A 26,138-nucleotide genomic window follows, 5' to 3' on the forward strand; every position below is an offset into this window, starting at 1 on the left:
CTTTCCCTTTCACATTTCAGGATTTTGCTGGCACGTCTGCCGCAGCAGTCTGAACTGTTCGCCTCTCTCAAGGAGCGAGCGCTCCCCCGGCCGGAGTCCCGCCCCGCCCAGCGGCACACGGTCAGGACGTGCCGCTGCTCCTCATGTTTCGAATTAACTGGTGTCCGTGTTAACTTGTGACCAACAGATGTTGAAAACCCGACTGAAACTTGTAGGGTTAGGGTTAGGGAGAAGCCAGAAGAGTTTGGTGAGCGGACAGAGGCAGACGGTCCGCAGGGTTTTCCAGCAGAATGAGTTTTTGGTGCAGGTTTATTTCGTATTTTTGATTTATAAATGAAATCATGGAAACCGTGACCCTGCAGCCGAACCCACGGACAGGCAGCAAGCTGTCACATTTGGCGCCCAACGTGGGGCCGTGGGGAAGAGGCGGTGACGGCACTGGCTGAACCGAGGACAGAAGTGGTGTGTGTGTGTGTGTGTGTGGGAAACCCTCGCCGCTGTCGATGCTCAATAACAAAAAGAAGAACAGGACGATGAGCCAGACAGACTTAACTCTTTAATTCAGTTCACATCATGAGCTCTGCTGCAGGCTGAGCGGTGCAGCAGTGGTCAGCACGCTCGCTTCACAGAGAGGAAATCTGGCTTCAAATATCAGCTGGGCCGGTCTGTGTGGAGTTTGCATGTTGTTTCCTCTCACTAAGCGTTCACTTAAAGGAAAAAAAAAAAACTAAAATTAGAGAAATGCTTATTCCACTTGAAAAGTCAAGAATCTTCCAGGTGTGAGTGTTTTATTTTTTAGCTCTTACCCAATAGTAATAACCTGTAAAATCATAAAGAAGCACAGCAGTGAATGTTAATTCTCATGAATGAAGGGGAAATATTTACATTGTGTGTAAATCAGCATTTCTGCATCACTTTTTTCTACAGTCGTATTAAATCATCCACGAAATGCAGGCAAAAAGAAACTCTGATCTAATGGCATGAGCTTCCACTGAGCGCACTCTATGCAGGATGTTTGTAGATCATTCCCTAAATGTTACAGCTGTGGGGCCAAAAACAACATACTGGTACGTCCAAAAGGAAAATTAGAATCTCATAAGAAAGTTCAATATTTTTTATCGCCCATTTCAGAAAGTGGAACCCATCTTTACCCAAAGAATGAATATTTATTGCCTTTACTTCTTGAAATTTGGATGACTGTGGCCCATGAAAATCCAACATTCACTGTCTGAAAATATGTGAATATTGTGAAAATGTTCAGTATTGGAAAGTCATGGAGTGACACTCTGATCAGCTCATAAACTCAGAGGGTCTCAGTCGAGGCACAGAAATGAAAACATTTTCAGAAGCCTGGCATTTCTGTTAAATATCCTTTTTAAAAAAAAAAAAAATGACTTTTTGCAATATTTAATTTTTCTGAATGTTGTGTTTTCATTATAAGTGAGCCACAGTTATCCAAACTTCTGGATATGAAGACTTGAAATATTCGTTCGAGGTGTTTCTGCAGCTCATTGGACAAAATTCAATCTCAAACTGGAAACTGCAGTTAGATTTAGTAGTAATGAGTTGCTTTCAAAAGGCAGAGTTTGTTTCATTGCTATCCACTGAAATGCTTCACAACTGTCAACATAAACTGTAGCTGAAATTAAAAACGTAGTGGCAAATCAAAATGTGAAAAACATTCATATACTTACATGCTGACATTTGTACAACACCGTCTTTGCACGTAGCCTCAGCTATGTAGTATTGCTCCACACAGTGAAATGTTTTTCTCTCTCCTTCCTTCATGAACTGAGGAGCAGATGGTCTCAGATCCCGGTAAAGAGCAGTATTCACTTTACAAAATGCATCTGTGTAAAGGAAAACGGAGAAAAAAAATCACACAACTCCTCACTTTCCTTTCTCCCGCACACCTTTTGAACAGCTGCTGGATTTTGTTCTTACCTTGGCAGACAGGAAGAGCTGACCAGGTGCCATCACTGAAACAATGCACTGTTTCACTGCCAACTAGTTTGTAATAATTTTGACACTGGTATTTCAAATACATCGCAGCTCGTTCCACAACATCTCCATTTGGAATGACTGGCAGGCCACGTCCACAGGCACTGACTGAAAGAGACAGACGTGTTGTCAGAGACTGCTGCTCTTCCAGTCCTGATCAACCTTAATGGGCCAGGTTCCTTCTCCGTGTGTGTTTGTGTGTGTGTCGACAGGGAAGACACTGCATGGTATCCATCACAATCTGTCTAGAAGTGTCCATGTGCTTGATAACAGAGGAGCGACGACTGCTGCTGACAAACAGCACCACAGTGAAAACAGGCGCATCTCCAACAGCGACAGTGAGAAATCCATTTTCTCCGTATTGCCACTCAAACTGTGAAACTTCCATGATTTACTACACTGAGCTTTTAAGTCTTTTTTCGTCCCTGTAGTTTGTATGACTGTAACAGGAGGCACAAAGGGAGGATTAAATCTGAAGGATTTACTTCTTGTTATCATGGGTCCACTGCTGCCTGTAGGGTCTGAGCTGGCATCAGATCCTGGAAGAGAGATGAAGTCAACACATTTCAGTCAGATGAAGGGGAATTGTGTGATCTGTGTGGATGAAAATAGGCGAAGGATATCAGTCCTAAAGATATTTTAAAGGGTTTCTGTCTTTCCTCGAGATTTTTGAAGGGTGCAAGATGAAACCTTCAGGTGCTTTTTTATTCATAAAAAAAATTGTTGGAAAAGCAGAGATTTCATGTTTTACAGCTCAAAACTTGATCTTAATGGAATATTGCTGACTACATGAATACTGTGATTAAATCTATTTTTTCTTTTATATTTGATAAAGAGCCCATTAAAAGGTCATTTGCACGCTGATGATGAAATAGACAGAGAATAAAATTAAAATAACCTGCCTCCACCTGCAGACGTGGTGGAGTCACCATGCCCGGGCTGGGATCCCGATCCTGTGCCTGAAAGACAAATCAGTAAACACTACATGAATATTCCACACTAAATTCCATCTGTATGATATTCTCTAATGGACGGAGATTAAAATAACCTGCCCGGACCTGCAGACGTGGTGGAGTCATCACGTCCGGGTGGGGGTCTTCTGCCTCTGCCTGAGAGACAACACTTCATGAATACAGTACATCACACTCAGGGTTGGGAGGGTTGCTTTAAAACTGCAATCTGGTACAATTACAAGTTACTTGTCAAAAAATGTAATCAGTAACTTACTTTAATTACTTCAAAAAGCGTCGCAATGTATGTGTACATGTAATCCGTTACTCCCCAACCCTGACCACACTGAATTCAATCTCTATATAGACTCGTGCACTGAGATCAGGACTGGAGACGATTAAAGACATGGCAGCAGAAGTTGTTGAATTACTTCTTGCTGGCAGTGAAAAACAAACTGACAGCACATCAGCCTGAGATACATCAGAAAAAGAGAGTATTCTCTGAAGTACATATCACAGCTCTGAGTCCACTTACTGCACGTTGGGCCTTCCGTCCATCTTCCAGAGGAACAAGTTACAGACTTTTTGGTGCCGCCTTCCTGAGTGAAATAACCATCTTCACATTCATACTCCACCTCTGCGTTGGCAGCAAACACCGTCCGGTATTCGACATTAGTGACCACTGCGTGCTGGACTGGGGGAGGTTCGCCGCACGCAGAGGAACTTTCTGTTTGGACGGAAAGAAGAGGTGAAGCGGGAGAGGTGAAGGGCTCAGAGGAGTCCGGCTCCAGCAGACTCACCCCCACAGATGGGCAGAGAGGACCATCTTCCATCCAAACATGTTGCTTCTGCGTAGTCGCTTGTGATTTCATATCCATCGTGACATGTTATCCTGACGCTCTCGCCGTCTTCATGCCAGCCGGTTCGGCTCACTGGGAAACCCCCGTTCTGAACCGCTGGTGGGAGGCAGGACCTCTCATCTGATGCAGAGGAAAAGAAATTCTTCTTGACTACATGCTTATGAGGCCTGATCACTGTTTGTACATATTCTATCCAATTCAAACAAAAGTAGCATTACTGATGACACTGCTGAGTGAAATTACCGATGCATTGTGGCACATGGGACCATTTTCCATTTTGACATTTGCTCTTGGCCCACCAGCCCTCCACTATTGGTTTGAATCCAGTGTCACAGGCATAAGTCAGCTCTTCTCCATCAGGATGCATTTCTTGGTGCAAAAAGCCATTGTTCAGGCTGGGAGCAGGACACGGCAGGGCTTGGGCTCTGACAGCTGGAACCAGAACAAACATGCAGTTTTCACGATCCAACGTGTTTCAGGAGCAGCACGGATCTTACTCCGTGTTCAGATGACGCCACGTTGCGCTCACCTTGCAGCAGTCCTGGAGACACCAGCAGAAACAGGAACCCAAGTCGTCCCACACTCATTGTGACCGTCATCTGGACGCCGATACGAGAAAGCAGAAAGCCAGTCCTAACCGACAACACGGCCTGTTAATCATTGTTGAGGGTAAATTCCCCCGAAGTTGAGAAATGTGAGGTAAATACTCTTTGTAACAGTCTGTTGTTCTGCCAACATCCAACACGCCAAACCCCGCCTCTTCTGAGCAAATATCTCTGAGAGCCATTAGAGCTGCACAATACGATGATCCAAAACACTTTGGGAAATATTCTGTAATCTGCCTTGATTGAAGAAAGATGACAACGTTCTCCTGAATCTCAGTGATGTCCAGTGGCGCACCCTGACCCAGTCTCTCATAATCACTGTTCAGAATAACTGTGGAAGAAAACATTGCATTTGTCACAGTATTGTCATTTTTTACAAATAAACCTCCCATATTGGACGTTCACAGACGGAAAGACGTGAATGTGATGTTTTCTCGTCTCTCCGAGGGCATCAGGACAATGTGCCAGCTGAAGGTTTCTATATTTTGTTGGATAAAGTGTTTGGAGTTCCTCCCACTAAAGGCTGTTATTTGTTTTGAGTTTTGAAAGTGATTTCCCGGACTGCTGCGTTCAGAGGTCATGATTAGGAAACACTAAATACAGACAGGTCAAAGGTCACACTGTGACAACAGAGATGAAAATTCAGGGATCAAATATATCTGTTGGTGAACATCAAAAGTGTGTGAAGAAAGAAGACTTTGGTCCATAATTATTTCAATGTGATCATTAGGTTGTTACTGAGCTTCATTTCTGCCTGTGAGCGCCACCTGCTGGATGCTTTCATGCTCATCAAATCAAGTATATTAGTAGGTATTTAAAGGAGGCTGAGCACATCAGTTTGGATAAAAAAAATCTGAGTTTAACTTTACAGCAAAAAGGTCGCGACTCACACACATCACATCACAGCATCATGCAAACCGCACCGGGAGGTGTGAGGGCAAACCTTCAACCCACAGCGGAAACATCACCACTCAGTAAGTTACACATTTACCAATTGCCCTGATCTAAATACAAGGAAAAAAGATGAATCTAACAAGACCGTGCCAGCTGCTGATCATGTGACCTGTGTCTGGTCTGGCAGGTTGGGACTGGATTCAGAGGTCCTGATGGGTGGCATGTAAGCAATGCAGGTTCTGAATGACGACTGTTAGACTTATCTTGCTTCTTCAGCCCCAGTGTGAACAGCAATCGCCCACTGTGTGTTTCCTGAGCTGTGCTGATCAGATGCCGCCCTGCAGACCTCGTGTGTCAATACAACTGGAAAACAATTACTGGGGGTTTAAAGCTCACCCAGTCAAGAATCAAAGACTTTCTGCTATTAAGTCAACATTCACTGTCAAATACCTGGAAAAAAGGACACATAACGAGCCGCATTTTCCACCACAAGCGCAGTTCAGTTCAGCTCACAGCAAACAGCTGCAGGAAGCTTTATTTGGGGCTTTAAATGCTTTTCTTCTTCACTCATCTTTGCACAGCAGAAGAGGAGAGCCTGGCTCTGCGCCCCGGGAGAGCAGATTAATATTTATTCTGATAAGTGGGTATTAGCCTCTCCACGCTCGCTTGCTCCTCACACGGGGGGATGGGGGGCTGGGATGTGAAGAGGGCTCTTTCAGAAGAGTGTTGAGGCCTCTGGCCAGGCCTGGGACCACCGGGGGTGTCAACCAGTCGGTGTCCTCCTGAGGGGACAGTCACAGTGGATCCACGAGGCTCTGTGGGGGGGTGGGGACAGCAGGACACCTCGCCCCAGGACACAGTTAATGAGCACAGCTCAGAACAAAGGCTTCCTGTTACAGAACCAACCTGACCGGCTGCACGAAGCCACGCTGTAAACTATTTAATGAGAAACACTTCCTCTTGTCTTTGTGCTGATGTTTTGTGTCCACTCTTAGAACGCCTCCCTGGACAAACCGACCCCTCGGAGCGCCGACTCCCGTGACGACCAGGAGCTTCGACCGGCGGATCAACATAACCTCTGAACCAGAGCACCTTCAGGACATCAGGCTGGAAACATCCTGAAAATGTGCGACGGTGTGTCAACATTCTGGGAATCGATCCAGCATTGTGTTGAATTCAATGAAGGGCGTTCTGAACATGGATTCCAACCCATTGATTCTGGTGTGAATGATCAACACCAAGCAGTAATGATTAGCTAAGAACCAGACATTCAGCCACGTTCTTCTTTTTGTAGTTATCCAACTAACCGGGACAAGTTTCATGCTCTTCATGAAGGGGATCTGCAGCGAGGGGCCGGCGCCGTTCAGCTCCCATGAAGAAAGAAAAACTCCAGCACGACGTTCGTTTGTTTCTCGGAGGCTTTATTGTCTATTTTTATGTAATGACTTAAAGCAATACTTTCCATCGTTTCTCTTGTCTAGCACAACACCGATAAAGAAGTAAAGGACTTGAACGGGGTCATTGCATGACCCGGAGATGTGCCGCTAAAGGTGAACGGGGCTTTAACCGCCCGGCTGACGTCGTGCCGCTGAGCAGATCAGTTCATATTGAAAACCACTTACCTGCTGAAAGAGGTTTCGTCTTCTATGTACATTCAACCCACAAATAGAAGAGCGACCAGGAAGTCGGTGGTCGCTCAGGCCCCTCCCCCAAATCAACAGTCACAACAAAGCAAACTACGTCTCGCTCCAAACGCCTGTTCTTCCATCTCCCGTCTGAATCGTCTCGCTGTGTTGCTGTTTTTTTTTCATTTTTTTTAAATATAAAACATAGTTTGGTATTTCTGTTTACCTACATGAAAACATTAGAAAACAATTACAACAAGCACACAAAAATCCCCTAAACCGGTTTCTCCCACATCCAGAGACTCCCTGGGGCGTCCTCGGAGGGAGCGGTGGAGCAGTGGAGCGGTCCGCCGGCTCGGGCGGAAGGCCGGTCACATCGGCGGCGGGATTTTTGGTAGCGGACGCGGCGACCCGGGCTCAGAACCTGAGGTGTGATTTGTGTTTCACCATGTATCTGAAAAAGTGAGACGGGAGGAGCGGCGGGTGAGCGGAGACGGCAGCGTCCGTCGACCAGGAGGGGACGGGATTTGACGTACTTGTCCAGGGTTTCCCAGAAGCGCAGGAAGATGGGCCGGTCCAGATGGCGCCGGTGGCGGCTCAGCTCCAGGACCGTCACGTCCCACTTCTGCACGTTGGGGTCCGTCTTGGCCTCGTCGTACTTCAGGTGGAAGGCCCGGACTGCGGCAGACAGACGCGCTCAGCTTCATGTCCTCCGGACCAGGGACGGATTCTATCGCTTTCGTTCAGTTCAGTTCTTTTCATAATTAAGCAGCGGGTTTTTTCTCATAAAATGCCTGAAACTAAACTATTCTAATCAGATTTTGCAACATTAAACATCACATATCTTCTGTTTGACATTTTGAAAAGAAACTTTAACCCTTTCTTCAGAGATCTGACTGTTTTAAGTAAAGAGTAAAAGAAAACTAAAAAAAGTTCTGACAAGTGGAGGAAAAAAGAAGAGCTTTGTTCGTCACATGATGTTTCCGGACATTCTGGGACGTTCAGCGTCACGTTTCATGATTCACTGAAACATCATGTGAGCAGAGCTGCTATTTCTGACTCCAGACACTCGTGAGCCGGACGTCTGTGACTCACTTTTAGCGAAAATGTCCACGGGAGATCCGTCGGGCAGCAGCCACGGCCAGCCCTTGAACTGCCAGGCAGGACCCTGCACGAACACGGCGACCACTCGATCCCTGCACGGGAAAAAAACAAAAACAAACATCAACAGAAGGCTGAGAACTCTGGACATGTCTCCGCTGGAAGCTCCAGCCGTTTCTCACCAGTCCTGCGGCGCCAGCTTGAGCGGCTGGTCGATGATGCGGTACGGCACGGTGACGCTCAGCGTGGCGCCGCCCGGCTGGATCTGGTCCTTGCGCCTCTGGAGCAGAACCTCGTTGTCGCGCGGGATGCCCTGCTTCTTCTTCTCTTCCGACGTGACGAACCTACAGCCGTGCGCACACCAGCGTTATTTCCCCTGATTTTACTCCCGTCAGACTCTGAGCTGAGCCTCGTGTTCCATAAACATTCTTTCTTATATTAACGGAACTCCTCAGAACAGATAACAGGAGTTCAAAACCATTAAAACTGAACAGAAGAAAAACACGGTAAACAAGCACTCCTGTTATCATTTACATTGCAGGCTTTACTTCAGGGTGCGGCTGTATGAAAACCCTCCAGCTGTCCAGCTGCAGACTTGCTGCAGACACGCCCACCTCCCACCATAAAGTTCCCTCTGCAGAAGGTGTTTCACTGCTGCGGAGCGACAAGTCCGTGTTCAGGTATCAGCTCAGACTGTTATGATCAGGATTTGATTGTCAAAGACGCCAGGTGACATCTCTGCCCGTCTTCAGGTACCCAGCTGATTTATTCTGCAGGTATTTCCGATCATTCAGCAGTTTTAGTTACTCCAACGAAAAGAAAATATATGTACCAACATATTTCTTGGAGTCTAGTGCAATATTTTGCAAAATATAAAAATAATTTCCGATTTCAGTATCTTGTCATATACTGGAAAACAAACTATTAAAGCTCATATATGGGGAATATATTGCTTATTATGTTGCCTGAGGGCAGCAGGCTGGTCGCCGTGTAACCTGACAGTAAGTAAATAGAGCAGGAGAAGAACCGTCAGGCATTAACACAACCTGAGCAAAACGTCATGAAGAATCCAACAAAAGCGTGTATCCGGGTAGGAGGCTGGTATATAAACGGCGCTGCAGCAGCGAAACGCTTCAGATCGGAGAGACGGCGGCAGGTTGCGCCCCGACACCACGGTCCTCTGCAGAACACGGAGAACCTGTCCAGATCTTGACCAACAGTGAGCTGAGCCTCTGACAGGTCAGTAAGGTCATGGTGAGCCGTGTGTGTGACGTCTGTCTGGAAACGCAGCCTGACTAAAGACGCCGTTTAGAACAGACATGCTGCCGTCTGTTTCAATGTCGTCGCTGGCAGAGGAAGCTGTTCACGCCACTTTCAGGCCCCAGATTAGAGCGCTTCGCTGAGCAGAACAAACGTACTTGAGGTCCTGCAGGAGGTCTTTAGCGTTGAGCATTGTGATGAGCGAGGTGGTGGCAGCGGGGATGATGATGATGGGAGTCCGGGATCCTGCAGAGGGGAACGCCAAACAGATACTGTGAGCCTGCACCAGGTTTTCAGCTGAAAGCGCGAACGGCAGGACAGGATAACACCTCTGTCACATCGACGTACCTTTCTTCTGATTTGGAGGCGGCCTGGCTTGTGAGACTGAAAGGAACAAACAGAAAAACAAGATATAAGATTAACTGACTTCTAAATGACCAATCAGTTTCACTGCTTCTAAACAGGATCACAACTATTGCTGTGCAGGCTATGAAGACATGACGCTGCACTGAATCTCCTGCTGCACAATGACAAAAGCACAAAGGAAGAAAGAAAATCTTCTTTGAGCTCCATTTTGCTGTAGTTTGATTCAATCCCTGCTCGTCAGCAAAGGAGTGCATGGCTCAGAAAACACAGGAGTGGATGACAAAGGACATTTTCTGATTGCCGGAAAGAAAAAAAAACAACAACCCAGATTTATATTTTTGTGGGGGTTTCAATCATGTAAGCGTAGACACTGTCTGCCTCTGTCGCAGCTAATCTGGTTACACAGTGACTGCTGGAGAAATCTGAATCCATCTGGGTCCTTGTAGCTGCAGGAGCGTCAGGATTCTGTGCAGCGCTCAAAGTAAAACTGAATTCTAAAAGCCACCAGATGGTTTCTGCACATCTCAAGGCCGCACATCCACGAAGTCCACACCCAGCAAGACCTATCCATTCACGCTTTTGGGGCAGCTTGTAGGATCAAACGGCACGACTGTTGTTCACTGAACGCAGGGAGAGAAGGTTTCTAGACGAGACTGACCTGGGCGAGGGACCGGCTGCATGGCGGGGGTCTGGGCTTTCCGAGCCGACGCTCCTTCCTGGAAGACACAGCAGCGCATGAAGGTCAGGCAACCAGTGAAGCTGATCTGTATACGTATATGTGTCTGTCTGATGAAAACCACTGAAAGCCTTCGCTTTTACGAATCAGGTGTTATCATGATCGGATTGTTGAAAAATAATTATTCACCATCACTCCAAGACAGACGGAGATGAACAGCTGAGATGTGGGAAAAGAGAATTGTTCTATTTAAAGGCCGTGACCCGTTTTCCGCATTAACACAACTCTCTGAGGGAGAACATGGCCGCTCCACGGCTCGCTATTGATTCCCAAGAAGACAGTGTGCGTGTGTGTGTGTGTGTGTGTGTGTGTGTGTGTGTGTGTGTGTGTCGCGGAAGAGGAGGAGGAGGGGGAGGGGGCAGCACAGAGGGCCCCCCCAACATGGGGTCACAAGCGGAGCAGTAATCCATCATCCAGCGTCATTCTCACTTCCTGCAGCTCATCAGAACCAACGGCAAAACCACCAAGGAGTGGAACGCACAAACACGTTGGACCCATATATACGGCCAAAAGCACAACTTTTGTTTGACTTTTTTTTCCAGGAAGGAGGAGGAGGAGGAGGAAAGAAGAGCTCAGATCAATACGGTACATATTTTAAACTTCTCTTCTTCCTGAATCGGTCTCCTGTCGGCGAGGGGCATCTGTTCAAGATAAATAAAATGTTTTCACAACGTAACATCACCACTGAAATGAAGCCCTGGCTTTATGTTCAAGAGGAAAAAACTAAACTATGTAGACGGCTGCTGATATTGACACACGGCAGATGAGCTGCTGCTCTGAGCTAAACGTCTGAAGCACCTGAACTGCCGGCATCGCCACCTTTTCATAGGAAACAGAATTTTTTTTTTTTTTTTTTTTTTTAATCGATTCTGCAAGTTTACATTTGATGTGCCCAAAAGAAATATTGATAAATTACTCCTCAATCAGCAAAGCCTGCTGGGACCAAACCTAACAGTTAACTGACAGAGACGGTCTGATTACACAAGGCTCATATGTACACAAAATACACACATAACACACACACACACACACAGTCTTGTATTTCTATCCTTGTGGGGACCGTCCATTGACTCCCATTCATGTCTAGCCCCTAACCCTGACCCTTACCCTAACCCACACCACAACAAAGCCTAACCCTAAAGAAATGTTTTTGCACTTTTACTTTTTTCAGTAAAAACAACATGGTCAAGAAAACATTGTTTCTCCTACTTAGGACCGGAAAAAGGTCCCCACAAGGCACGTCGTTCCACATTTTGCTATCCTTGTGGGGACATTTGGATAGAAACACACCACACACACCACACACACCACACACACCACACACACACACACACACACACACACACACACACACACACACACACACACACACACACACACACACACACACACACACACACACACACACACACACACACACACACACAGGAACCACACACCAACGCTCTGAACTCCTGCTTCGCTGCTTTTGATCCAACCGGTTGACTGGTCTGATGCTGTTTACTGAGCGACAACAGGAGCCGGTTTCATATCAGCTTATCAAAGAATTTTAACGATGGAGAGTTCATATTGGTATGAAACTGTCCCAGGACTTAACGAACACATGAAGCCTTCACAAAATACGCTTTGAACACAGAGGGTCATTTTAGAAACCAGGGTTTCTAGAAGAGCATGGTCCGCCGCGCAGCAGCCAGCTGGTTTCCAGAAAGCACATGAAGCGCAATTTCAGTTAAACCAATCGTGCTGATTTCATTAGAGGGAAAACACCACGAAAATCAGGATTGTGATATTCCTGCCCGAGCTGAGGGAATAATAAATACATGATTGACTCATTTAAGCGGTCTCCATTGTGCTCAAGAGGCTCCTTTGAATAAATTATTCAAAAGCATGTTTCATCAGTGAAAATAATGAACCGCCTGTTAATATTTTATGTTGCTGCTTCGACCAACAACAGCAATCACTTTTCTTCTGAATCGCCGCTGATGCCACAAGGACTCGGCGTTCAGAAGACAGCTTTAAGTTGGAATATGAACTACTCTCTGCAGATCAGCAGCGGGGGGCTTGTTGGTGTTTCTGCTTCCGGCCTCAGCAGCTCAGAGTCTATCAGCGGCGCTACAGAATCACTGTCATCGTCCGATAAATGGCCTATCCGCCGCACGCACGCCAAGAATAGCTCTGAGGGGTAAGTATCTGCAGTCGTTTATCTCATCTCAGATTACGATAACGACACAGCTGAGTTTTTCTTTTAACTGCCGTATTTTGGTTTTGCTTGCGTCTCCTGAAGCCTTCCGGTTTGGCCACGGTTCAAATGAAGAGACTCGTCAACAAATCAGCCTCGTCAAACTGAAGCTCGTAGCAGTTTATCTCCTGAAGGAACGTGCTGGGATGTAACATGACAAGCATTCTGTGCCTTCAAACAGCCTTTATCATTTTCTACAAAGACAAATATTCAGATCGTGACATTTTCCCTGCAATTTGATCCAAACCAGAACCAAAACTCGGCCACGCGGCTGTTCCGTTAGAGGATTTAGTCAAAGTGAGCAGCAGGTGGATGAGTCAAACCTGAAAACAAGAAACTACTGACTCCACTCAAACAACATGCACTTACAAAAACAGAGAGAGAGAGAGAGAGAGAGAGAGGGCAGAAAACAGCTGATGGCGCCGATTTCGCATCAACGTTTTCTTCAACAGTCGTGACTCGTCTTGGTCTTCACGTGAACCGTCCAAACGCAATAACTGGACATTTCTGTCCGACTCCGAGTCTCCAGCACAAAGTCTGAGTAACGAGGACGTCAAACAAAAGTGAATAGAAAGAATAGACGTTATTGTCCAGTGACAGTGAGTGGGAGCGTCAGTGACCTTTCCATCAAACGACCGGCACGAGAAAAACTCCAGGCTCTGAGGACGGAGGATCAGAGACGTTTGCACAGAAACAGCCGTAGCAGAAAGGTAATACCGAACTGCAAACGATCAATGACCCCCAGGCCCAATCTGCGAACATTCAAAAAGACACGCCATCTCTTTTACGACACTCTGGCGGCATTTCTCCTGCCGGCTGCGCTGGTGAACGGCGCCACTGCACCACTGGAATCCATCAGGGAATCGTTTCCAAAACTGGCAAAGGATTCAAACTCAACAACGACCAGTTTTCGATTGTTTTTCCAAAAAACAAGAACATCCTGAAGTCCTTCACAGCTACTACACTTAAAAAAAAAAAAAAAAAAAAAAAAACCAACTAATTTTGGACAACCTGATACTTCATTTACAAAACCTTCTGCAATCTGAAACACAACTTAGAGCGTGAATTCTTTCTGGCTGTGAAACTGATTTCTGAGCACGACCCCAGCAAGTCATTACTGCTGCACCACTAATCTTTGATTGTTTTTTTAAACTGGCGAGCCAAATCGGACCGATTGAGGCCTTTAGGCTGCTTGTCTGACACCCATAAACGAAAGGATCTAATGAGCCTATTTTACCTCGATGAGGCTGGATGTGTGACAGCGCCGCGGTTACATCACTTTCTGCAGAAAACTGCACAAAAACACAGATTTTATCTGCAACTTAACAAAAACACACCAGCACGGGAGTCTGTCCTGGACGTCACTGTATATAAAATAATATTAGCCTCAGAAACAGCAGCTGCAGGTAACACGACCACACGTGACCCCAGACAGAAGAAGAACCAGCGCTTCTGTTTTTGCTTAACACATGCAAAAAATAGACTGTTGGTGCAAAAAAGAAAAAAAAAAAAAAAAAAAAAAAAAAAAACCTGCTTCAAAACAGCATGACTGAGACGGTGTTCCAATCATGATCTGCCTTGATGCCACATCAGGGCTCTGAGTTGCGGCATCGATCATTGCTCAAGTAAGGACATGAGAGCTGAGCCTGATGAGCAAATCTCAGGATTGGGGAAGTGTCAACAGAACGGCTTCTGGCCGGCCAGCCCGAACCTCGCAGCGTGCCAGATTGAGATGAACGCTGTATTCCCCTTTCTGGAGAGTGGGTGTGAATACAAATAGGTCAGTAGCCCAGCCCCCCTCCCCCTTAACTGAGCAGGCAGCAACAGCAGCAGAGACGGCGTGACGTGCTGGGAGAGCGTAACGCCGCCGAGCGCCGGAGCTGCCTCTCAGAACTCAGACCGCCGCCTTCCGCTCGTCTCTCTCCTCCCCCGCCGCTCTCCGCCGTCTCGTCCTGCAGCGGACGGCGCAGCGAGCAGAGGGAGAGCGGAGCGTGACGGGCCGCTGAATGAGGAGGGCGAGAACAGCAGCATGACAGGAGAGAAGGACGGAGACGCGCGTCGAGGGGAGGGGGGGCGGCGTGCGAGCGGGAGGGAGCGCGCATCGGCGTGAAAATGAGGAGGGACGCTTAACGGGGCATGATTCAGACACGCTGCTCTGATGTACGCCGCATAACAACAAGGACAGAGAGAGGACTCGGCTAGCCGTGCACTCCTCTCCCCGTGGCCAGACCGAGCTGCGGCGGCGGCGGCGGCGGCAGCACTGCCAGGTTCAAACCTCTGGGGACAATGCACCAAGGCAGAGGGAGCCACTGCAACGCTGGAGCTCCGACACATGTTCAGCTCATGCGCGCACACACTCCACGCATGTGGTAGCAGAACCCGGATCGCTCCCAGAACCCGGATCGCTCCCAGCCCCCGGACGGCGGGCCGATGAGAATAAAAACCCATTTGTTTCTCATGAAAGGAAGGAAAAAAAGAAAGAGCCGGCGGTGATCTGCCACACGCTGCAGAGGAAGTGACAGAGGATATGAGCCGCAGAGTCTGAGGAGCGACACGGACAGAGCGGCGGCGAGCATGCTGAAGTGGAAGGAATCGTATCGGGGAAACGAGACACACCAGAAAGAGAGAAGCACAGCCATGACCAGAACGGGTAAGTCCTGGGCCGAGACGACTTGAAGCGTTCGATGCACGGTGGCGTTAAAGGGTCGGGTCAGACCGAAAACACCAATAGTCACCGTGTTTACAGGATGTGATGGGTGTGCCTCTTACTCTCAAGGAAAGACTGATTTTAATTTCTGATGCAGCGTGAAAGTGATCGGCTCTCTCTGCTTCAACAAAACACTCCCTGTCTTGTCAGGATACTAAAGGAGCGGAGTGTGTATTTCATCAAAAAAAAAGAAAAAAAAAAGAAAAATTCAACTGAACACACTCCAGTCAAGGGTAAAAAGGAAGATGAGAAATACAGAAATATTAACCCAAAACTCTATGAAACCATTCTTCACACACAACAAGGTTATTTTCTGTGAGACAAATATTATTTTGTTTTCTCATTAGTGAGTTTGCAACAGAAAGTGACACAGAATTTCCAGCTGGCTGCTCTTGATTTATTAAACTCAACATTTTGGTGTCAAAGCTCTGAGGTGAAGACTGTCCAGTAAAACAATGTGAAGCCAAAGCATTGAATGTTAACTAAAGCATGTGCTACATGAGACCAAACACTGTCAGCTAGAAAATATCATTTTATTAAAAACTGTATGTTTCCATACAGATTCAACAGCTGACACGGCTTCAGAAGAAACCATTTTTATCTGAAACTCTCCAATAACGCTCACAAACTTACCATAAACTCCAAACATGAGGTTTAATTCTGCTTTTAGATCTATGCAACGGCGCAGTGCATCAGAGATTCAGGTTAAAATCCAGGTTCAAGCCGTCAGTCACCGCTGTGGACGTCGCATTAGCAGCATATTAATTTGCAGTAAGATTCAGCGTCTGATCAAAGTGCTGTTTTTCCAGGCGATCGCAGGAGTGCCGCGTCCAGGAAAACCTCGCCGAGTCCGAGCCGCTGAAGCACCGAGCGCGGCGGTGAATCGACGCCGGCCGGACCATGCAGTGGAGACGGCGCCACTGCTGTGCGCACACAGCTCAACTCCTCTCCGTCCTCTCGCTGCTGGGCGCGCTGGTGTTCCTGGTGAACCAGGTGTGGCTGCCCCGGTTCACCGGGATGCCGTGGTGGAGAGGTCACCCCGTGGTGTACGGCGCCGGTCGGAACGCCACCGGCAGACATTCGGCCTGGAGGTTTGTGATCGTCCCCCAGCCCACCTTCAAGGCCGACGACAACGCCAGCTCCCACGAGAGGCAGGACTCCCCGGGCCAGCCGGGGGAGCCGAGTCCTGACCGCGCTCTGACCACCGCGAGCCAGACTGACGGAGACGACGGCGGCTCCGTCGCCGACGGACCGTTTCCCTACGTCATCAACGAGCCCCGCAAATGTGCAGAGAACAGAGCGGCTCCCTTCCTGGTGCTGCTGATCGCCACGGAGGCTCGGCAGGTAGAGGAGAGGAACGCCATCCGGCAGACGTGGGGCAACGAGAGCGCGGCGCCGCCCCACGGGCTGATCCGGATCTTTCTGCTGGGCAGAAACGACGGGGAGCTCGGGCTTCTGCAGCAGGGAATGCTGCAGGCGGAGAGCCGCAGGCACCGCGACATCATTCAGCAGGACTTCCTGGACACCTACAAGAACCTGACCATCAAGACGCTGATGGGCGCCAACTGGGTGGCGACGTACTGCCCCCGGGCCAGCTACGTCATGAAGACCGACAGCGACATGTTCGTCAACACGGAGTACCTCGTCTACAAGCTGCTCAGGCCCGAACTCAAGCCCAGGAGGAGCTACTTCACCGGCAACAACATGAGGGGCTTCGGACCCAATCGAAACAAGAACAGCAAGTGGTACATGCCCCCAGAGCTGTACCCCAGCGAGACCTACCCCACCTTCTGCTCCGGGACCGGCTACGTCTTCTCCGCGGATCTCGCCAGGAAGATCTATCGGGCGTCTCTGAGCATTCCCTACCTGCACCTGGAGGACGTGTATGTGGGAATATGCCTGGCCAAACTCCGGATCGAGCCCACGCCCCCGCCCAATGAGTTCCTGTTCAACCACTGGCGGGTGTCCTACTCCAGCTGCAAGTACAGCCACCTGATCACGTCGCACGGCTTCCACCCCAACGAGCTACTGAAATACTGGCATCACCTGCAGAGCAACAAACACAACGCCTGCATCCGTCCGGTCAGAGAGCGAGCCGGCCGGCCGCGCCCGCTCAGGGTGGGCGGGGACAAACCGGCTCCGTGACGGAAAACGCAGCAACTCCAGTCCCTAAAAACTGCTGTAAAATGACCGATCACATCCAACATCTAGGCCTGTTTGCTCCCTGTGAGAAACCCCGTTTCATTCATAAAAGGGACAATAAGAAAACCTGCATCCGTGTTGTGCTCTGGAGTTAAGGCTCATTTCATTTAAGATATGAAAGATGCCCGTTTATGTACACAATTCTATCTTGGGTGTGGGTTTTATTGGTGTAAAGGGTAATTCTTTTGTAATAAAACGATATTTAAACTGAAAGCAGAGTCCATGTCTGATGAAATAACAAATCCTATCCACAAAAGGTGAGATCCCGAATGTGCTATCTGATAGCTAAATCCTTCTAGATACACTTATCTCACATGAACTTTCTAAAATTAAAAATGTCTTCCTTTTAACCTTGCATCACTCATTCCAGAAAGAGAGAGAGAGAGTGTGTGTGTGTGTGTGTGTGTGTGTGTGTGTGTGTGTGTGTGTGTGTGTGTGTGTGTGTGTGTGTGTGTGTGTGTGAATGCCATCTGATGCTGTGGCTCCTGGCGATACATTAATCATGTGGTAATCAAATGTCTGCGGTCTTGTAACGCCTGGAGCGGAGAGCGGAGGCCGGCCTTTCGCTCTTACCGTCACTGACTTCAGGGTCATGCCGTGGTACGTGCCCATGGTGTCGATCTTGAAACCCTCCGTTTCTGGCAAGAGGCAGAACACGACGACTTACTAACAGAATATAAGTACCAGTGAATACAAGACGGGTTCCTCACAGCGATCACTTTTCTCAAAACGCCTCTCTGGATTTCTCCAATGAAAACAAAAACAAAAGAAAAAAACAGTTTCCGTCATCGTAGCATAAAACATAGAGCCTCCACTGATGGAATGAGATCGTTACAGCGATCACAACAGACATGCATAATTAAAAGCCAAATTAAATAAAATATGTGGCCGTATCGACGAGCGTGTCGACATCCAAGTTAAAATATGGCTGAAGTCACGCTGCCGTGGAGACTGAGGTGTGTTTGGCGGTTTCGCTCACTGCGTCTAAAAGTGGCGACTGCTGTATCAATAAAACTCAGGTTTCACCGACACACGGGCAAGTGATCGGGACTATTGATTTTTTTTTTTTTTTTTTTTTTGAGGACCGCACAGAGCCTCTCAGCCACACAGACGGCTCCGTACAGGCTCGGCGCTCAGACCGAGGAGGACCGACACTCACCCTCTTTCCCTTTGAATCGCTCCTGATCGTATCTGTTGTAGGCGGCTGGGACCGGCTGCTTGTTCCTCAGGGACGGGTCCTGGAGACAAGGGAGACTACTTACAACGGCATCTCCGAAGAAAATACAGCTTGACTGCAGAAACGGCCACGACCTCTACTACACTGCCACTGCCATATGGACAGTGTTTTTTTTTTTTTTTTTTTTTTAAAAGGAAACCTCCTGCTGTTTTCACTCAAACGATATGAAGAAAAGTCATTTTACCACTTGAGTGGTGTTCTGTGCAGGTCTCTGCTCCGGGGCTCGCCCTTCTTCCCTGGCTTTCACCGACTGGAGAATGGCGAAGATGTTCTTGGAGAAGTTCTGCAACGACATAAAACCAGTCAATGTAACTGGAAGATGATCCTCTGTGGGAAATCCTGATGAGAAAATACTGATGGAAGATGAATTCCAGAAACCCAGTGTGTCTAAATTCGTCAGAGTATGACAGCGTTATCAGCATAGACCCAAATATAGGTCAATGTTTGCCATAAGTAAACAAAAATAGTCCGTGAAAGAGACTTTAAAGAGGTAAATGAGTAAACGAGCTGCTTTGAAAAATGTATGAAACCCTAAACAGGGTTCTGCTTGAAGGCCCGACAAATATGAAATAGAGTGGCAAAGAAAAAAAAAAAACCAACTAATGGCTTTGAATTGACCACATCCATCAGAGGTTTAATAAACCCTCAGAGTGGGGGAGAAAATAAACGCTTCTGCTGCCCTCTAGCGGTGATTATCATCTTATTACAGACGGCTGATGAGGAACAGCCCCTCTGAAGTTCCACCCTGGAAAACACAAACCACACTTCCCCTGGGTTAATAAAGTGTGTGACAATAAAACAGTCGCCGCCAGACTGAAGCAGAGACGGAGAAACAGTCTGAGAACAGTTCAGCTTCAGAGGGAACTTCCATCTGATGTGCCAAACAGTTCTCACTGAAAAACTACAGTTATTCACAGCTGGAGACACTGAAGTCACTGAGGACAGTCTGAGGTTTGTGAGGAACAGAACGCTAAAGAGGAGTCTGTGATCGGTTTGGTTAAGGATGGAGAAAAGCAAAACTAGAGGGATATTTAATTAAAAAAAAAAAAAAAACTAAATGCACAAATTTTTTAATTTAATCTTTTCTAAAATGCAGACAAGGGCAAATCTGCATCGATAAAACACACTCATTTGTTTTTGATTCCCTGGCAGTGGATGAGTGGAATAATAAATTTCTCAAGTTAAAAGAAAACAAAAACGGCAAGTATTATGAGACGCCATGAATAACGAGGCCCGCAAGAGAGCGCAGACCATGTGAACAGTTTGGTGAGTAATGTTAAGGAGAATGACAAAAGTAGAGACAAGCTGTAAATCAAGAGGTGAAAGACACCAACTCCTCAGTCACCAGAGACGTTCAGACGGCAGAGTTGACCTGCCGTCAAGCGAGGTTTACACTTGAACGATTCTGTGGCACGCATTGGCACGAATCGAGTCCCTAACTACCCATAAAGTGGCGTGAAGTGTGCGTAAACCCGTCGTGACTGCGTGTCATGCTGGGACGACAATTGGTCAATCAAAATTTTGGTCACGACAAAATATCACAAACGGGCCGTGAACTATGCGCCAACTGTCCGTGAACTCGTCGGGACAATGCGGGAGGATGTGTGCCAGTCGTGGCCACCGGCGAGTACTCGGAAAAGGGCCCCATGCGGGGGAATTTTCGACACAGTGTCGTTGCAGCATCAAGTGTAGCGCCTTTAATTTGTCATTGAAATTGACTGATGTCAGCCGTCCGTCGGGGCCCCCTTCAGCTCGGGGCCCTAGGGGTCTCTGGCATTCAGCATGTTGTCTGTTCCACAGCAAATCCAAAAATGACCCGGGGTTGGGGAAGCCCTCTTTTTATATGACGTGCCTAATTGTGCGCGCAACCACGTCGTGCCAACGCGGGAAGCTCGCAAACTATGCGCAAACTATGCGTGAATGCGTCGTGCCAGTTCGCGACACTGACGGCTGCATTCGTGAACTGGTCGTGAACTGTGCGTGAACTAGTTGTGAACAGTGCGGGAGCCTGCCGGTTCGTGACTCCAGATTGGCACACCTTGCCACGACAACATCGTGGCAAAAAGTCGTGCAAGTGTAACCCTAGATTCACTCTTCAGTCGAACTGCTCAGGGTCCAGGAGGTTTTTTTTTTACTGTGAGCCATCCTACCGGCTCCAGGATGCATAGAGCAGCTCGTAGACGCCCGTTTGTGTATGAATCAAGCTTCATGTCATTTAATAAGAACTCCAACCGGTACCCGGCATCTGCAGATATCTAAACGTTAGTGCTCTCATTTGAACTCGTCCTTTAAAAAGGTGGTGTTGCTGCATCCCTAGTTTATTTAAATGTTTTGATGTTTTAACCTTGCCGGCAAGCTGAATTCTCGCTGTATTTGTTCACACACACACACATCACGAGAATCCATGAAGCAATTCGTTGCTGCACATGTCAATATGGCTTTTGCCAGGTTATTGATGTTTAGGTTTGCATTTACATATTTTCTCTAATGAAGTACGCGGCACTGTATTGACACCATTTTAGTATTTATTGTGGTAAAAAAACTTTTCGGCTGTTTTCAGACTGAATTCATGTTTATAGTGTTTGCCGTTTTCTGAATGAAGAAGCGAGTTTATTTTTATCCGACTGCTTCAATTCATGAATGGTAAATATTAGCCATGAAAAATTCTGAAGACAATCGAGGATCCAAACACGCAGTTATGCATTGCGGAATCGAAGACAAGTTAATCGGAATCGAACGGTGAGGCCAGTGAAGACGCACAGCAAAAGTAGGAGCCAATATGAAAAGTGTGCGTCTTGAAAAATGAGCATCGGAGAGAAAAGCCCCAGTTCACAGCAGACTCTGACCTTGCCGGTGCTCTGAAGAATGGTTGTCCTGGTCCTCCAGACCCGCTCTCGGCTCACAATATCTCTGGTGACGTCCACCTCTGCGTCTACGAAGCTTCTCTGCTTCAGGGTTATGTCGTCATCCAGGTCGGTTTTAATCGTTGAGCGTTTCTTGGCCATGATCTTGGCTTTGATGGCTGCAATTTTCTCCACTGACATGGCCTCAGACAGCGATCTGGAGGAACAGGAGGAATCATTTAACATCATTCAAACTAAAAACTGCTTTGATGAAAAAGGCTCCTGTGGGAGAAACATCGCAGAGAACCAACTTCCACATTAACCAGACTGTAAATAAGGATTTACAGAAGAACGCTTACTCAAATGAAGACAATCCATTACAAAATGTAACCTTTAACCTGTTTCAAATGTAACACATCACTGTAAAGCTGAACTTAAGAAGAGTTGTTGTTGTTCTGGACTATAATTAGCTGAACAAGTGTGTGTGAAAGATGCATTATCCATTCTACCGGATCTGGTCGGTCTGCACGATGCCTTCCTTATGGCCCTCCAGACGGGCGGCCAGGCGCTCCTTGTCCAGACGCACTCGCTCCTCATCCTTAAAATTAAACATTTACAACATTACAAATCTACAAAGTAAAACTTAGCAAACGTGTTTGTGAACTCACTTCGGTTGAATAATGAGGTCAAATATACTTTTTTATTTTTGTCACAAAAGTTTCATTACACAAGAAATATTTAGGTTCAGACCGACAATGTGTTAATAAACTGAGTGACACTGCCCACTACAATGTAGCTTTAATTTACGATTTCACCGCTGCTTCTCTGGCCTTGCATATGAAAGTCGATTTAAAGACTAGTCGATTAAAGAAGTCCACAGCCTGAGATTTTTCTAAATTGCTTAATCAATGTTACATGCTACATGTCACTGGTGTCTTCAGGAAATAACTACATTCAGCAAACCCAGGATCAAGTTCTTGTTTCAGGAGCCCTGAGGTGCAGAGCAGAAGTTAAGTATGGAAATATAAAGGGATTTCGAAGAAGGTGAAATACTGGACCACATCAACATTTTCTAAGTATTATCTTGGCGCAACATTGAAATTGTTTCCATCGTCATGTCGTTTTCAGCTGGTTCTAAAGGTTGTTCGTCTCCCTGGACTGAAGCAGCAGTCACACTGTGTGGAGTAATGAGGAAGTGGCATTTCTTTTACTATAAATTATCTCATCCTGCAAAACTGTTTACAACATAAAAGCACAGACTTTAAACCTGAGAAACAAATATGAAAACCATTTAAAGCTGCATTTCTCAATTTATGATGACAAAACGTTAAAAACATGATTGTTTTACCTCAATCCTCGGCTTTTTGGCTTCAGAAGATACTTCATCAGCTGCTCGTTTGACTAAAATAAAAATGAAATACATCAAATAGCAAGCAGTGCAACACTTTAGTGGATTTGTACTTGAATAATACAAGTTAAGCTTTATTCGATTGAAAGGAAAAATAAATTAACTGTCAAAAACAACATGAAGTCATGGCCGTACCTTGTGTTGGCCTCTGTAGACCTATTTCTATAGGTGCGCTTCTGTCGATACTTGTTGACGTAGCTGTAAACAAACAAATAGCAGGTAATCGCATACATGAAGCATGTCATCTTAGTACTCAAACCCTCATAAGACAGTGACTGAACTGTGTAAGCATCTTCAGCAAGTGAAAACATGAGCAAACTGTGATCAGAGACAAATGACACTTACAGCTCTCGCCATTGAGATAAGCGAGCAGATCCTTTCGATCTGGTCTTCTGACGACAGGGATGTTCTCAGTCTGTAAAGGACACACAATACAGTTACTCAACCTGCAGACGTCCTCAGGTGTGCACGAGACATGAAGAGGTTTTGAGAGTTAAACACTTACTGCGGCTCGTCGCACATAGGATGAATGCGGCAGATGCACATTGTTGAGCAGGAATAGGATCGAGTCTAGTGTATAGTACTCTTTGGGCTGCCCCTCTTTGCCAGTACTAGAAGTAAACACACAGGAAAACAATCACGTAAATTTAATCGGTCCATGTAAACTACCTCAGATGTGACAGGAAGGTAAACTGGTGAAGTTTCATGAATATAAATAAAGGAAAACAAAGATTCTGGAGTCACGTAAACACGAAAATATCAAGTTATTCTGCTGGCTGAAGCACAATTATCTTAAAAATTAATTTCCCAAAGTTAGTATCCATAACAGGATAGTGTTTCGCGAGACCTACAGTAGGGGAAATAAACAGTTTCGCCCTGAGCCTCCGACTCCGTGGGACCTGAACTCAGCGCTAACGCCGCTAGTCAGCATCACATCAGAACTCTAAGTTCTCCTGGCTCTCAGAAAGACCAGGAAAAGTTCTTGAAAAGAGTTTTCATTCGCAGGCGCTAGTGAATAGACTTCGTGCATTACTATCCAATACACAAGCATCAAATCGAAGCAAATAAATAGTGCTTGAAGTTTGAAGCAGGGCAACGGGATGAGTTATGTTAGCATGTTAGCATCTGGAAGCTAACCAGTCCTCCGCCGTCACAAGACAGGCCTGCTGAGGCAAATACAACCCAGTCCGCGCGCTGACATACCCCCAGATTATGTAGTTGGTCTTGACATTTTTCGGCCAAGAGAACTCTCCAAAGATAACTTCATCTCCTTTCGCGACGATTTCTTTTTTCTGGATGTTATACTGGCGAAGAACACTCAATACATCCGCCATCTTCACTCGTCTTCATGTAGTGCGTTCGCAAGCAAGGCCCCCTGGTATCAACACCAGCTGGCCTCGCAGAATGCCTGAGCTCAATAAAACTTTCTTTTAACCTGTGACATCCTGAGATATTGTGGAGTTGTGGATGACCGCTGCTTTGACACGTTTTATACATGCCATAAACTATAACAGCAGATAATAGCTGTAACCATAATTATTTAATTGTTTACATTTTTTTTGTTCTGTTAGTTTTGGGCTACTCTTTCCCAGTGTTGTTCCTTCTCATCCCACAAAATGCAACCAATTATTTGTCATTTGGGTTGATATCCAGCTGACCTTACCTGAAGGTCAGCTTGTCTGAAATATTTACACAAAAACTGAGTTCCAAGAATCCGTTGTAGTCACTAAAAAAGATAGAAACAAACAAACAAACACTTGTGGAGCAGCAAATTCTTTATTAGGGCAGGGTTTACATTGCCACTACAGTCAAGTACGTTACGCAAAATGAATAAATCAGTATGATTGAAAAAAGTTAACCATGGTGAAGAAAACACTTGCGAACTACCACACTTCATAACTATCTCTCATCAGACTACAAACGTAGTGTCAACTGACATTTTATACAAATATTTTAGCTTCATAACATTTTGACCTTCAGTTCAAAAACGAGCAGGACAAGGTTGTAACATTACAGATGTGTAGACCAACAACCTTCACAGTTACGTGGTCAGGAGGTGTGTTTTTTTTGTTATTCTTTCTCATAACAACACAAAGAATAGAGTCAATGGGAACAAGTGTAGGGGGTGCGTCAGTCAGTACAGAAATACTTGCAAAAGAAGGAGTGTCGTAGTCATTTGCTTGCATTTCAACAAAACAGATTGGCCCCTAACAACTGAACACTCTGAGCAGTGTGCAGTTTTTTCAGTGTTCAAAGAAATACTGTATAAAGTAGTGTAATTTAAATCTCTCCTAGTATATGTCTTACAAAAGTACATTCAGTTCCATGTATTGAAGGGAAGGTAGCGACAGTTAATTTTTGCATAAACATTCTTAATGACACAGAAACATAACTGGAGCAGACTCAGTCATGGTAAACAGCTGTGGGTTGTCCTTTCTATACATAATACAGCAAGATCCCAATATTTATGCATAGAATTTGAACTAAAGCATGCCAATAATATCATGTCCTCAAATTTACAGTAAACCGACTTACTTGGCATTGTCATCTGAAAATAATTCATAATGAAAATAATATCCCTCCGATAATATATAGTCACATTTAAGAGCACCAGGGGTATTCTTCATTTACAAACAAGACAAAGACAAGACACGTTTTTGCTAAAATTGGCTGACATAAAACAATAACTGCTAAAAGAAAAATGGAGCTAAACTAAAGGCATCCATTGATATTATTTTCCACTTTGTCCACGAGTGGCAACAGGAAGCGTAAAGATCCCCAGACGTTCCTCTTCCCCACAGCGTCCAGTTAGACGCTGAGCTGCTCCCAAACCCTCTGAGAGACATCCCTCGACCTCTGGACATCACGACGGGTCAACCTTCGATGGGAAGTCATCAGAGGCCCGAGCCTCATGGTAGCGGCTCTACTCTGTCTGATTCACGGTGAGGTCCACTGTCCTTTCAGCCGTGACCCGGTTCATCACTACAGGGGAGAGCACGGGTGTAAATGGAAAGCTTTCCATTAATGCAACTAAACGCAGGAATGAAAAAGTCCTACAAATTACTTTTAAAAATACTTCCTACCCAAATAAATCAAAGAATTTG

General features: G+C 46.3%; 3 protein-coding genes across 6 annotated transcripts; 1 reads left to right on the forward strand and 2 right to left on the reverse strand.

The window, feature by feature from the left end:
- Positions 1-578: 578 nt before the first annotated feature.
- LOC115405097 (complement factor H-like) lies at positions 579-4,437 on the reverse strand. Of its 2 annotated transcripts, XM_030114554.1 has the most exons (11): positions 4,341-4,437; positions 4,055-4,243; positions 3,752-3,931; positions 3,487-3,678; positions 3,060-3,110; positions 2,904-2,960; positions 2,487-2,540; positions 1,945-2,109; positions 1,695-1,850; positions 807-820; positions 579-707 (listed from the first exon to the last, which is right to left on the reverse strand). In XM_030114554.1, exons 1-11 carry the CDS (start codon positions 4,408-4,410, stop codon positions 705-707), a joined length of 1,131 nt encoding a protein of 376 aa, XP_029970414.1. In that variant the 5' UTR covers positions 4,411-4,437; the 3' UTR covers positions 579-704. The 2 variants fall into 2 exon arrangements, with proteins under 2 accessions (XP_029970414.1, XP_029970413.1); XM_030114553.1 differs by lacking the exons at positions 579-707; positions 807-820 and having other exon boundaries at positions 1,478-1,850.
- A 2,670-nt stretch (positions 4,438-7,107) lies between these two features.
- cdc73 (cell division cycle 73, Paf1/RNA polymerase II complex component, homolog (S. cerevisiae)) lies at positions 7,108-24,403 on the reverse strand. Its single transcript, XM_030114549.1, has 17 exons — positions 24,238-24,403; positions 23,540-23,645; positions 23,380-23,449; positions 23,170-23,232; positions 22,975-23,027; positions 22,136-22,224; positions 21,630-21,843; positions 18,968-19,066; positions 18,706-18,784; positions 18,120-18,184; positions 10,321-10,378; positions 9,645-9,680; positions 9,455-9,542; positions 8,219-8,380; positions 8,031-8,131; positions 7,472-7,613; positions 7,108-7,389 (listed from the first exon to the last, which is right to left on the reverse strand). The coding sequence occupies exons 1-17, from the start codon at positions 24,366-24,368 to the stop codon at positions 7,353-7,355; spliced, it is 1,593 nt and encodes a 530-aa protein (XP_029970409.1). The 5' UTR covers positions 24,369-24,403; the 3' UTR covers positions 7,108-7,352.
- LOC115405095 (beta-1,3-galactosyltransferase 2-like) lies at positions 12,379-17,749 on the forward strand. 3 transcript variants are annotated; one of them, XM_030114550.1, is made up of 3 exons: positions 12,379-12,580; positions 12,683-15,287; positions 16,154-17,749. In XM_030114550.1, exon 3 carries the CDS (start codon positions 16,245-16,247, stop codon positions 17,487-17,489), a length of 1,245 nt encoding a protein of 414 aa, XP_029970410.1. In that variant the 5' UTR covers positions 12,379-12,580; positions 12,683-15,287; positions 16,154-16,244; the 3' UTR covers positions 17,490-17,749. The 3 variants fall into 3 exon arrangements, with proteins under 3 accessions (XP_029970410.1, XP_029970411.1, XP_029970412.1); XM_030114551.1 differs by having other exon boundaries at positions 15,102-15,287; XM_030114552.1 differs by lacking the exon at positions 12,683-15,287.
- Positions 24,404-26,138: the final 1,735 nt, after the last annotated feature.

This window comes from Salarias fasciatus, chromosome 18 (assembly GCF_902148845.1).
Source record: "Salarias fasciatus chromosome 18, fSalaFa1.1, whole genome shotgun sequence".
Lineage (NCBI taxonomy): Eukaryota > Metazoa > Chordata > Actinopteri > Blenniiformes > Blenniidae > Salarias > Salarias fasciatus.

What these genes read in the sequence shown, in the direction of transcription:
- LOC115405097 (XM_030114553.1), bottom strand. Translation starts at nt 4,410, where the DNA reads ATGACGGTCACAATGAGTGTGGGACGACTTGGGTTCCTGTTTCTGCTG. An exon ending in GTCTCCAGGACTGCTGCAAG is followed by an intron (nt 4,244 to 4,340) that starts GTGAGCGCAACG and finishes TTCTGGTTCCAG; the next exon opens with CTGTCAGAGCCCAAGCCCTG. An exon ending in CTCTCTGCCCATCTGTGGGG is followed by an intron (nt 3,679 to 3,751) that starts GTGAGTCTGCTG and finishes CCGTCCAAACAG; the next exon opens with AAAGTTCCTCTGCGTGCGGC.
- LOC115405095 (XM_030114550.1), top strand. Translation starts at nt 16,245, where the DNA reads ATGCAGTGGAGACGGCGCCACTGCTGTGCGCACACAGCTCAACTCCTC.
- cdc73 (XM_030114549.1), bottom strand. Translation starts at nt 24,368, where the DNA reads ATGGCGGATGTATTGAGTGTTCTTCGCCAGTATAACATCCAGAAAAAA. An exon ending in TTCTTCAGAGCACCGGCAAG is followed by an intron (nt 19,067 to 21,629) that starts GTCAGAGTCTGC and finishes ATGTCGTTGCAG; the next exon opens with AACTTCTCCAAGAACATCTT. An exon ending in GCGATTCAAAGGGAAAGAGG is followed by an intron (nt 18,185 to 18,705) that starts GTGAGTGTCGGT and finishes GCCTCTTGCCAG; the next exon opens with AAACGGAGGGTTTCAAGATC.